Source organism: Neofelis nebulosa, chromosome 1 (genome assembly GCF_028018385.1).
Source record: "Neofelis nebulosa isolate mNeoNeb1 chromosome 1, mNeoNeb1.pri, whole genome shotgun sequence".
NCBI classification, from domain to species: Eukaryota; Metazoa; Chordata; class Mammalia; order Carnivora; family Felidae; genus Neofelis; species Neofelis nebulosa.
In genome coordinates, this window is record NC_080782.1 from 123,037,136 (window position 1) to 123,049,553 (window position 12,418).

The 12,418-nt window shown below is 43.3% G+C and overlaps 1 protein-coding gene and 1 long non-coding RNA gene across 6 annotated transcripts in view; one reads left to right on the forward strand and one right to left on the reverse strand.

Annotated features, from left to right (window-relative positions):
- Positions 1-12,418, reverse strand: part of LOC131514100 (protocadherin gamma-C4) — a 177,151-nt gene that overhangs the window by 148,774 nt on the left and 15,959 nt on the right. The window contains exon 1 of one of the 4 annotated variants that reach the window (XM_058733702.1): positions 7,553-10,360. The exons of 2 other annotated variants lie outside the window; for them this stretch is intronic. In XM_058733702.1, coding sequence (XP_058589685.1) covers positions 7,553-10,060 — 2,508 coding nt within the window. In that variant the 5' untranslated portion in view covers positions 10,061-10,360. Of the gene's footprint in view, positions 1-1,906; positions 4,506-7,552; positions 10,361-12,418 lie in introns of those variants that run through there. One more of the 4 variants, XM_058733779.1, reaches the window with a different exon arrangement.
- LOC131514205 (uncharacterized) lies at positions 2,875-7,709 on the forward strand. Of its 2 annotated transcripts, none has more exons than XR_009262983.1 (3): positions 2,875-2,982; positions 4,524-4,631; positions 7,623-7,709. It is a non-coding gene; the product is annotated as an uncharacterized LOC131514205 (long non-coding RNA). The 2 variants fall into 2 exon arrangements; XR_009262985.1 differs by lacking the exon at positions 2,875-2,982 and adding an exon at positions 4,214-4,318.

The window sequence follows — 12,418 nt, forward strand, 5'->3', positions numbered from 1 at the left end:
TTTGATCTTTGAACTCATATTGGGTAACTAAAGCAAATACCTTTATTTCAAATGCACTGCCAAATTATATACCAATGTAGTGATTTATTCCACTGCTTTGCACCCACCATACTCATATTACACCCCAGTCAAAACAGATGATTATCTATTTTCCAAAGATGTTATTTTCATTTTTTTCTCTACCTCATGACTTTATATTTTCTGTTCCTTTTGCCATAAATCCTCCACCTTTCTGTTGTAATGAATTCTTGCCCATCCTTTTAAATGTAGTTTTTGGTGGGGGCACCTGGATGGCTCAGTCGGTTGAGCATCTGACTTCGGCTCAGGTCATGATCTCAGAGTTCGGCTCAGGTCATGATCTCACGGCTCGTGAGTTCGAGCCCGCATTGGGCTCTATGCTAACAGCTTAGAGCCTGAAGCCTCCTTCTGATACTGTGTCTCCCTTTCTCTCTGCCCTCCCCCTCTTGGGTTCTGTGTGTCTCTCTCTCAAAAATAAATAACTTCTAAAAAAAAATTTTAAGTCCTGTATGGTGAAAATGGAATATCTGAGACTTTTCATTATCAATACAAGTAGATAGAAATTGTACTGCCTTTGTACTATCTGTACACTTTCACAATATTTAGATAAATGTTATTTATCTAATATTTAGGCTTTGTTTTATATAGGATTCTTAGAAATTTTTCTTTGAGTATCTAGAGTTCCCGTGGCACTATCCATTTAATAATTTTCTCTTTATGAGGAAAGTGATACTAGTATTATAAAGATTTTTCCTTAAAGAAGGTATTTTGAAGATTATGGGCCTTTTTTCCTGTACTGTATTGCACGTTTGAGTGAAAATATACCTTTCTCTGCTCTCAGTTATTTTTCTCAGGCCCCACGTCTCACACTCTTGAATATATCTCTTTCCAATATATTGAGGAAGATATTGGTTCCTTTATTTGAATTCTAATGAAATATATTTGGTCTCATTTTGTTTGACTCTCTGAGGTGATTTCATGGGTGAATATAATTTCATAAATATCAAAATAGGCCAACAATTTCTGGCTCAAAAGACTTGTAGGACTCCTATTCCATTGTTGGGAGTGGCTGGTCCGGAAATCTGCTGAGGCTGAGACATATATCCTTGCATTTTAAAAAAATCCTTCTCAAAGGACAAGACATGCCACTCCAAGACTCATAATGATTTAGGCAATTGACCTTCCCACCTTCAAGCAAACGGCTGAAATCAGTATGAGTGCACACAATCATCCACACATACTTTCGGTATACATAGTAAGGACTACAGGACAGGTAAAACCATTTGACCAATCTGTACATTTTTTTACCCAACAATTTTTATGTCATTGAGATGAAGAGTTTGGCCTGGCTTGGTAGGAGCTGAGCATCATTTTATTGGAGACTAAAATACCTAGTATTCATATTTTTTACTTGTATCAGTCAGGATAAGCTAAGTAGTTGGAGTGACAAACTTCAAATCACAGGCAGTTAAGATGAAGAAGGTCTATTTATCACAGGTATACACATCAATGTAGGACAACCACAGGGCTCTTTCTTGGTGTAGTTATTCAAGCAGTAAGGTAGAAGGAAGAGTCACAATTTCAAAAAATAACTTAGAGATCTGGAAATTCTTGCAATGCCATCGGGAGCTTTCCCCAGGGAGAAGCACATATTACCTTCATTTACAATATATTGGCCAGAACTAGTTACCTAGACCCACTCGGTCATAACCAGGTCAGGAAGATCCGCTCTACCAACCGCCCAAAAGAAGAGAGGAACTAATTATTTAAACAACAGAACTAATGACTACCATGTTGCTTTATTTTCAAATAAATGTATATTAAATCTTTATAAAATCACACTGGCATAACTGTTCTTTATATTATTCCAATAAAGAAAGAAACCTACCTCGAGTAGGTTGGGGTCTCCTTTCGTTTCCAGTAAATCTTGAGACACCAGGAAAGACTCGCTTTTCCCACAGCTTTCTCCGCTGAGGAGCGTGTCGGCATAGTTGGGCTGGGGGAAGATCACGTGACTCTCCCGGGAGTCCGCCCTGAGGGAGACCTCCTGGGAATAGGTCTGCAGGAAAGTGCGCACCCCATCCACGCCCACAAAGTGCGTGGCGGGCACTCCAGCCAATCCAACCCCCGCAGCCTGGAGCAGACGGGACGAGTGCCAGCGCCTCAGCCTGAGTCCCAGCAGCAAGATCACAAAGGCCAGAAAGATGCAGGAGACTGCAGCCACCGCCACCACCAGGTACAGTGTGAGGTCAGAATCGTCTGGGTCGGCGGCGGTCCTGATGCTGCCCAGATCGGCCAGGACATCTGGGATGTTGTCAGCTACGGCCACGGTGAGCGTGACGGTGGCCGAGAGAGGGGGCTGGCCGTGGTCTTGCACCGCCACCACTAGGCTTTGCTTGAGCGCATCTCTGTCCAGCAGGGCCCGTGCAGTGCGCACCTCGCCCGTGTGCAGCCCCACCGTGAAAAGCCCTGGCTCGCTGGCCTTGAGTAGACGGTAGGACAGCCAGGCGTTCTGGCCAGAGTCTCTGTCCACCGCCACCACCTTGGTCACAAGATATCCGGGCTCTGCTGATCGGGGCGCCAGCTCCACGCCTGTGGAACCATCAGTGGGGAGAGCAGGATACAGGATTTCTGGAGCATTGTCGTTCTGGTCCAGCACGAATATGCTCAGTGACACATTGCTGCTGAGGGGTGGGTTCCCACTGTCACTGGCTGTCACCAATAGCTGCAGGTCTCTAACCTGCTCGTAGTCAAAGGAACGGAGAGCATACAGGACACCGGTGTCGGAATTGATGGAGACATAAGTGGATAGAGGCGCCCCCTGGATGGTATCCTCAGTCAGTGCGAAAGTGATGTGGGCGTTCTGGATGCTGTCAGGATCCTGGGCGGTCACACAGAAGATGGAAGCTCCCCTGGGGTTGTTTTCGGGAATGTAGGCCGAATAGGAGGCCTGACTGAAAGCAGGTGGGTTGTCATTGATGTCTGCAACATGCAGAGTGATATGAATGTTCGTGGACAGTGGGGGGCTTCCTCCATCTGTGGCTCTGAGAGTGATGTTATATTCAGACACCTGTTCACGATCCAGAGATCTGGCTGTCACTAAGCGGTAATACTGGTCTATTGATCTTTCTAAATTAAATGGCACATTTCCCAGGACAAAAACTGTGACTTGTCCATTTTGCCCAGAATCTCGGTCATGCACATTGATAAGGGCAATTTCTCTTCCAGCAGTAGCCTCTTCTGGGACTGATTCAGTAAGAGAAGTGATTGTTACTTCTGGGGCATTGTCATTCACATCCAGAACTGTGACTAAAATCTTAGCTCTTGAAAGGAGACCAGGTCCATCTTGTGCTTCAATTTTAATTTCATAGAACATAGCATCCTCATAATCTAGACTTTTTAATATTGATATATCTCCAGTCACTGAATTGAGATAAAAAATCTCAGCGACTTTCCCAGGCATTTTATCTAGAATATAGGACACTTGAGCATTGAATCCTTCATCAGGGTCAGTGGCATTCACTGTGAGCAGTGTGGTACCCACTGGCAAGTTCTCTTGAATACTTAATTGATACTCAGATTGAGTAAATACTGGTGGGTTGTCATTTGCATCCAAAACTATCACTTGGATGTACAAGTTGCCAGAGTGGACAGGATTCCCACCATCAGAAGCAATGAGGACAAGCTGATGAACTTTCTTTTGTTCACGGTCCAGAGCCCTCTCCAACACCAGCTCTGGGTACTTGGTCCCATCAGAGACATGCTTCACAGTCAGAGAAAAGTAGTCATTGGGGCGGAGATGGTAGTTCTGAAGGGAGTTCATGCCCACATCTGGGTCAAATGCAGTCTTAAGTGGAAATCGAGTTCCAGGAGCCGCTAGTTCGCCAATTTTTATTTCCAATTTCTCTGTTAGAAAATCAGGAGCATTATCATTAATGTCTTTAATTTCTATTTCTACTTCAAAAATTTTCAATTTGTCTTCTACAAGGACATTAAATTTTACAAGACACAGTGTGCTCTGAGCGCAGAGCTCCTCCCGGTCTATCCTGCTTGCGGTGACCAAGCTGCCGCTTCGCAGGTTCAGAGCAAAGAGCTGCGTCCTACCTCTAGAGATGATGCGGACTCCACGCTCCGCCAGCTCCCAGGGCTCCAATCCCAGGTTCTTGGAGATGTTGCCTACAAAGGAACCTTTGTCCAATTCCTCTTGCACTGAGTAATGGATCTGCCCGGATCCAGTCTTGCATAGCGTCCACAGAAGCACAAACAGCAGGGCCAATCCTCTGCAGTGTCTGAATCTCAGGTATTTAGTCATTTCTTCTTTGGTGAATTATTTTCTGTGAATTCCGTTCCAACTACCCACGACGGACTCAAATCTTATTTGTTTTCAAGGAACTAAGCCTTTTATGGTCCTATTTTATGGGTCACAGAGCTGGTTGACTGACAGGATGAGCTTTGTAGCAGCTCGGATCTTCTGGAGTCTGATTGACTGGTTCTTTGCTTTTTAGGAACAAGGAAATGGTGGACAAGCTCGCCAGCCCCGTTTTCCTCCTTGAGTGGTCAGCAGCGACACTCAGAGGCCTAATGGTTTACTGCACCCTTTCAGATAAACCCAAGTTAGTGATTTTTAAGTTTCCCAACACCCGAAATCTTCTGTATCAGAGATAATGGGATTGGTGTCTATTTCACACAGTTCAATTGTTATATGTTCAAGTATGATATATGTTAAAGTATGTTCCTTAGGAAGCCATGCTCTAACCTTAAGACCACTAATATTGCTTCAAACATGCTGGAGTTACTGTTTTGAAATGTTCAAAGTTTAAAAACCACACAGAAATATCAGCTATATTTGTAGGTTATACTCATTAAAGTTTGTCCTTGATAGCCTGACATCTTAGTTTCAATATCTGTAATTGAACCCATTCATTAAACATAATTAGGTGTTAGACAATATGTGAGGATTCAAGGTAAATGATATGAACATAACAACTTCCTCCCCAAAGCTAGGTAGATATAAAATCAAACAAGGAATTCCAGTGCACTGAGATAATTACCATAATGGAAGAAACAAAAGGTAATGGGAGGGCCTCCAACCTGGCCCTGGAGGTTAGCAAAGGCTTTCCCAAGAAACATGAGAAAAGTGGATCAGGGAAAAGGCCTGGATATGAGAGACAACAGTATGGCAATTTCTAGATGTGAGAGAGAAATCACACAACTTCAGAGTACTGGAAGTAGTTCACTTTGTCTAAATCTAGAGTAAAGGTGGTTTTTAAACACCAAAACTGAAACTAGTAGAGATAAACTTTTGTTTTATGTTCCAGAAACCCTTTCTCTGTATTTGTTTTCCTCTCCAAACACAGAAATAGAAATATATTTGTCATTTCAATTATGCAGTGTTATAAACTTATCCATAAGGCATTTATTCTTGTGAAAAGATACTATACACACTAAAAGAAACTTTGTCTTTAATTTTCCTCAGTTTAAACTTTATTACTTAGAAGTAAAGATGTTATGATGTATTATTCCACAGTGAGTTCCAGTTTTAGCTCATAGAGAATTATGTAATAGTAATAAACACAAGAGACTGCATTGACTCAGATCAACTCTCCTCAAATGCCCTAAAATATAATAAAAAATCACAGCACCTTGAAAGATGATAATACCATTAAATACAATACTCAGTATATGATTGCTTCCAAATCACAATTTAAAGTGATCCCAGTTACATAGAATATTAGTGTATTTTTTTGTCCTTCATTATTTTTTTTTCCCAACGTTTTTTATTTATTTTGGGGACAGAGAGAGACAGAGCATGAACGGGGGAGGGGCAGAGAGAGAGGGAGACACAGAGTCGGAAACAGGCTCCAGGCTCCGAGCCATCAGCCCAGAGCCTGACGCGGGGCTCGAACTCAGGGACTGCGAGATCGTGACCTGGCTGAAGTCGGACGCTTAACCGACTGCGCCACCCAGGCGCCCCTGTCCTTCATTATTAAAAACATAACTGAAACACTAAAAGCCAACATAGAAAGAGGAATGAGGAAGGAAGATAGTGGTTGTGAGGGAGACTGAAGTTAGGTGAGGGATTGGAAATATTTTTAACAGTTGTTCTGAGAAGGAATCTTTGAGAAGAGAGATGTATAAGAAGGATCTTTAAGGGCTATTATTTGATATAGCCTCTGAATCCCTTGAGGACATATTATTTTTAAAGATAAAAAGTAAATATGGTTTCCAGATATGAGAAAATAAAAATATCAAAGAGAAATGTGTTTACTATTGCACTACCCATTTATTATAGAGCAAACAAGAATTCAATCACTTCATCAACCAACACAGAGCTACTTTAAATACTTTTTTAAAAACATTTATTCATTTTTGAGAGACAGAGGGTGAGTTGGGGCAGAGAGAGAGGGAGACACAGAATCTGAAGCAGGTTCCAGGCTTTGAGCTGTCAGCACAGAGCCCATTGCAGGGCTCGAACCTATGAACTGTGAGATCATGGCCTGAACCAAAGTCAGACACTTAACTGACTGAGCTACCCAGGCGCCCCAACACAGAGCTACTTTAAAAGTCAGTGGGAGGGGCGCCTGGGTGGCGCAGTCGGTTAAGCGTCCGACTTCAGCCAGGTCACGATCTCGCGGTCCGTGAGTCCGATGGCTCGGAGTCTGGAGCCTGTTTCCGATTCTGTGTCTCCCTCTCTCTCTGCCCCTCCCCCGTTCATGCTCTGTCTCTCTCTGTCCCAAAAATAAAATAAGAAACGTTAAAAAAAATTTTATAAAAGTCAGTGGGATTTTTAATTACGTGGAGATACCATGACATACTTTCCTAAGACACAGTGAACATATATATTTCTAAATCTCCATGTTTTAAATAGGGAAGGTCATATGAATCAAATAAAATGAAGAACCTCACTGTCAAACTGAAGGAAAAAAATTACAACTGAGTGAAGGCATTAGACAACTAAAGTGTTTCATTATTCATAGGTTAAAATATAAAACGAAACCCTTGAATTTTAAAGCACTTGAGTAAACATAAAATTCAGACTTCCTTTTTTTTTTTTTTAATAAACTCTTACCACCGTATGGAGCTCAAACTCCCCACCCCAAGATCAAGAGTAGCATGCTTCGCTGACTGAGCCAGCCAGCCACCCCTCAATCTTCATATTTTTAATAGAGAAAGAATTATTGATCCAGGTAGACAAGAAGATTTGCCCAGGGAGGAGAAAGAAAGTATGAGAAACCAGATACACCATTTCCTAATGCAGTGCTCTTTGATAAACTAAATATAATATTCACCCAATACTAACTCCTGATTTAAATTCATGATACAATGATTCTAGCCTCCTCTTCCCCCGTATAAGGTGTAAACACTTAGAACTATTGAGAAATAATTCACCAGGACTCATGTCCTTAAAAGGGATATATTCACAAGTAAATATGCAAAACAGAAAACATGTGGTAAACAATGGAGGCAGCGGAGTAAATAAACATATCTATTTGTTTTAGCAATACCTCATAAGTATACCGTGAAGGGAGTTTACCTGGGATGTTTCTTCTCCTTTGTCTTCAAGTAAAGACTGAGGTGATGATAGAAAATCCTTTTTCTCACAGCTCTCCTGGCTGAGGAGCATGTCGGCATAGTTGGGCTGGGGGAAGATCACGTGACTCTCCCTGGAGTCCGCGGTGAGGGAGACCTCGTGGGAATAGGTCTGCAGGAAAGCCCGCACCCCGTCCACGCCCACAAAGTGAGAGGCGGGCACGCCCACCAGCCCGCCTCCTGAAGCCTGGAGCAGACGGGACGAGTGCCAGCGCCTCAGCCTGAGTCCCAGCAGCACGATCACAAAGGCAAGGAAGACGCAGGAGACTGCGGCCACCGCCACTACCAGGTACAGTGTGAGGTCAGAATCATTTGGGTCGGCGGGGGTCCTGGTGCTGCCCAGATCGGCCAGGACGTCTGGGATGTTGTCAGCTACGGCCACGGTGAGCGTGACGGTGGCCGAGAGAGGGGGTTGGCCATGGTCCTGCACCACCACCACGAGGCTCTGCTTGAGCGCATCTCTGTCCAGCAGGGCCCGTGCAGTGCGCACCTCGCCCGTGTGCAGCCCCACCGTGAAAAGCCCTGGCTCGCTGGCCTTGAGCAGACGGTAGGACAGCCAGGCGTTCTGGCCAGAGTCTCTGTCCACCGCCACCACCTTGGTCACCAGGTATCCGGGCTCTGCGGATCGGGGCGCCAGCTCCACGCCTGTGGAACCGTCGGTGGGGAGGGCGGGGTACAGGATTTCTGGTGCGTTGTCATTCTGGTCCAGCACGAATATACTCAGTGACACGTTGCTGCTGAGGGGTGGGTTCCCATTGTCCCATGCAGTCAACCTCAGGTGCAAATCCTGGAACTGCTCATAGTCAAAGGAGCGCAATGCATACAGGATGCCAGTGTCAGAGTTGATGGAGATGTAAGAGGACAGGGGTGCATCCTGAAGAGTGTCTTCAGTCAAAGAGTAAGTTACATGGGCATTATCGTCACTGTCAGGGTCATGGGCCACCACAGAAATGATGGAAGCACCCCTGGGATTGTTTTCAGGAATGTAGGCAGAGTAGGACATGTGAGGGAAGGTGGGTGGGTTGTCATTAATGTCTGCCACCTGCAGCATAATGTAAGCATCCGTGGACAGGGATGGTTTCCCTCCATCTTTAGCAGTCACAGTGACGTTGTAAGAGGAAAACTGTTCCCTGTCAAGGGCTCTGGTTGTAACCAGTCGGTGGTAATTGTCCACTGATCTTTCTAACTTGAAAGGAAGGTTCTCTGGGAGTGAACATGTGATAAATGCATTCTGCCCAGAGTCTCTGTCATGTACATTAAAAAGTGCAATTATGGTTCCTGGAGGAGAGCCTTCAGGAATTGAACTGGTAGAAGATGTCATGTAAAATTCTGGGGCATTGTCATTCACATCCAGAACAGTCACAATAACCTTTGTTCTGGTCAGAAGGCCCGGACCATCCTGAGCTTCAATATCAATTTCATGGACTTTGGCATCTTCATAATCTAGACTCTTTATGATTGTTATATCTCCAGATGTCGACTCAAGCTCAAATATCTCTGAGGTTTCTCCAGGATTTTTCTCTTGAAAATATGCTACTTGGGCATTGTATCCCTCGTCTGTGTCAGTGGCGGTGACTGTGAGTATCCGGGTACCTACGGGCATACTCTCAGGAACACTTACACGGTACTCAGGCTGTGTAAATATAGGTGCGTTGTCATTCGCATCCAGGACAGTCACGTGGATGCGGGAGGTGCCAGATCTGACCGGGCTGCCCCCATCCAAAGCCACAAGGACGAGGTGGTGAACAGCCTTCTCTTCGCGGTCCAGGGCGAGCTCCAGCACCAGCTCAGGGTACTTGTTCCCATCCACTCCGCTTCGCACAACCAGGGAAAAGTGGTCATTTGGGTTCAGTTCGTACTTCTGAAGGGTGTTTTCTCCTACGTCTGCATCGTGCGCACTCTTTAGAGGAATTCGGAATCCTGGCGTAGTGGTTTCACTGATTTTTAGCTCTAGTTCATCTACTCCAAAGAGAGGGGCATTATCGTTAATATCTGTTATTTCCACTTCTACTGAATAAATATTAAATTTGTCTTCCAGGAGTATGTTAAAATTCACCAGGCACTGCGCGCTCTGAGCACAGAGCGCCTCTCGGTCTATCCTGCCTGCGGTAACCAAACTGCCGCTTCGCGGGTTCAGAGCAAAGAGCTGCGTCCTACCTCTGGAGACGATGCGGACTCCACGCTCTGCCAGTGTCAGGGGATCCAGCCCCAGGTCCTTGGCGATGTCGCCCACGAAGGAGCCTTTGTCAATCTCTTCTGGCACAGAATAGTGCATCTGTCCAGCTCCGGCCTCCCACAAAACCACCAAAAGAAAATACAGCCGATCAAGCCTTCCGCGTTGTAATAACTTTTGCAGAGCCGCCATTTCTTCTGCTGCAATCTTTTCTCCCAGGCAACTTCCAGCATCCAGTTTTATTCCTCTGTATTCCTCAGGGTCTGTGGGGATCAGCATTCACAGGACCCAGGTCACTGTAGAGAGAAATTTGGGCTGCTGCATTTTTTTTTTTTTCCGCCCGGAAGCTTGGGGGCCAAATACCCAGTCCTTTTGTTGTGGGAGCCGGAATGTTGGACTGGATGTGTTGCAGCCTTTTACTTCTTAGGTGGTCAACAGCGACGCTCAGAGGCCTAAGTAATTTCTGCACCCTCTTAGGCAAACCCAAGTTATTTCTTGCTTGTTAGCTTTGTGACTTTCAAGTTGCTTTGAAGAATCTTATAGAGTTTTACCATACCTTAGAAGTAGCTCTTTCAAGTCAGGAATCTTTTTCTCAGGATTAATAAGAATGTGTAAACAAATGTGACCTTGATAGTAGTTGGTAGGAAAGTATGCCTAGTGAACACTAAAGGCATTAATCAAGGCTGCCACTGCCCTTGCTCCAAATATCTTCAACTTATTTTATATTCAAAGGCAATAAGATCAACTTTAGAACATTAGCTAATTTATCTTCTAAGGCTATACATTTTGGATTTCTGTGCTTCACGGCTTAGGATTTAACTTCAACATCTGTATTTTAAAAATTATCAGACACTACTGTATACCTGACACCAATGCCTGATTGATGCTGGAGAAAGAAATGGTGAACGTGATGAACACAGTTCTTGTTCTCAGGGAGCTTACAGGATAGGAGAGGACACAGGAAAGTAAACAGAGTATTTCAATACAATATGCTGAAACAAAGGTGGGGACCACTAGGCAATGAGAAGGGTGGGTCAGTACTTTTCCAAGACATTATTGAAGATGACTCCTAAAGGGTAGGAATGGGTCAAGAAGAGGCTGGAGTGGTGTTCTAGAACCTCAGTACCAATGCTTGGAGGTGAGAGCCAGAATGGAACATTAAGGGAATTGAAGGAGGTTTGTTCTTTGTTCTTCTTGTTCAAGATTGTTTTGGTTATGTGAAGTTTCTTGCTACTTTGTATGAATTTTAGAATGGGCTTTTTTCTATTTCTGCAAAACAAGTCATTGGGATTTTGATAGGGATTGCATTGAATCTGTAGATTGCTTGGGTGGTTCTGTAAGTTTTTGATAGGTATTCTTCAAGTTAAGGATATTTTCTTCAATTCCTAGTTTTCTAAGACTTTAATCACATGCTGAATATTCTCAAGAGCTTTATTATGTCTCTATTTAAATGAATGTATGGCTTTTTATCTTTAATCTCTTAATATGGAGTTTTGCATTATTAGATTTTCTTATATTGGAATATCCTTGCATTCCTGAAATAAACCCTAAGTCATAAGCTATAAACAAAGCTTTTAAATATATAGTAGGTAGGGTTTGATAATATCTTAATTAAGATTTTGAATCAAGGTTCTTTTTAAAAAATATATTTTCTAAGTAATCTCTATACACAATGTGGGGTTCAAAATCAAGACATCAAAATCAAGATTCACATGCTCTTCCAACTGAGCCAGTCAGGTGCTTCTAAATCAACATTCTTAAGTGAGATTGCCCACTTCTGTACCACTTCAGTCTGTTTGCCTTTGGGTTTCTTCTGTGTTGAACTTTTACCATTTTTACTTTTTTTTTTTTTTTTTTTTTGAGACAGAGCTGGGGAGAGGGACGGAGGGGAAGGGGGAGAGAGAGAGAGAGAGAGAGAGAGAGAGAGAGAGAGAGAGAGAGAGAGAATCCCAAACAGGCTCCACACTCAGGGCAGAGCCCAACACAGGGCTGGATCCTATGACCTTGGGATCATGACCAGAGCTGAAATCAAGAGTTGGATGCTCAACCAACTGAGCCACCCAGGTGCCCCCAATTTTACTTTTACCCATTCCTCTGAGAATGGAAAAAATTGCAAACAATTGATATCAACTCACCTTGTTTTCTAGTAGGGCCTCCACTTTTTCTTAGATTTTTAAAAATATTTTCATCAACATTGTTTTGATGCTTTCAAGTCTCATTAAATAATTGTTCAACATCCCTTATTGTAGCTCTGTAAAGATTATCTGTTCTTTGTCTTTGACAATATCTGGTTTTACTCTGTATATTATTTCCCACTCATTCTTCTTGATTTTTATCAAGTTGTTTTATTTTTTCCCCAGTTTCTCTTGCTTTTCTTTATCCTTTTACAAGACTTTGTTTTTAATCAGAATTTGGGGTTTTCTTTTAAAATCTTTAAAAAGAATTTTAGCCATGACATCTGCCTACTGTATATTAGTCCCACCATTGGACTTGACAGAATTTTAATTTCTTCCCACCAGTTTCAGTATGACTTTTACTGTCTGCTTCTATTGTTAAAAAAAAAATAATGTTTGTTTATTTTTTTTGAGAGAGACAGAACACAAGCAGTGGAGGGGCAGAGAAAGAGGGAAACAGAAT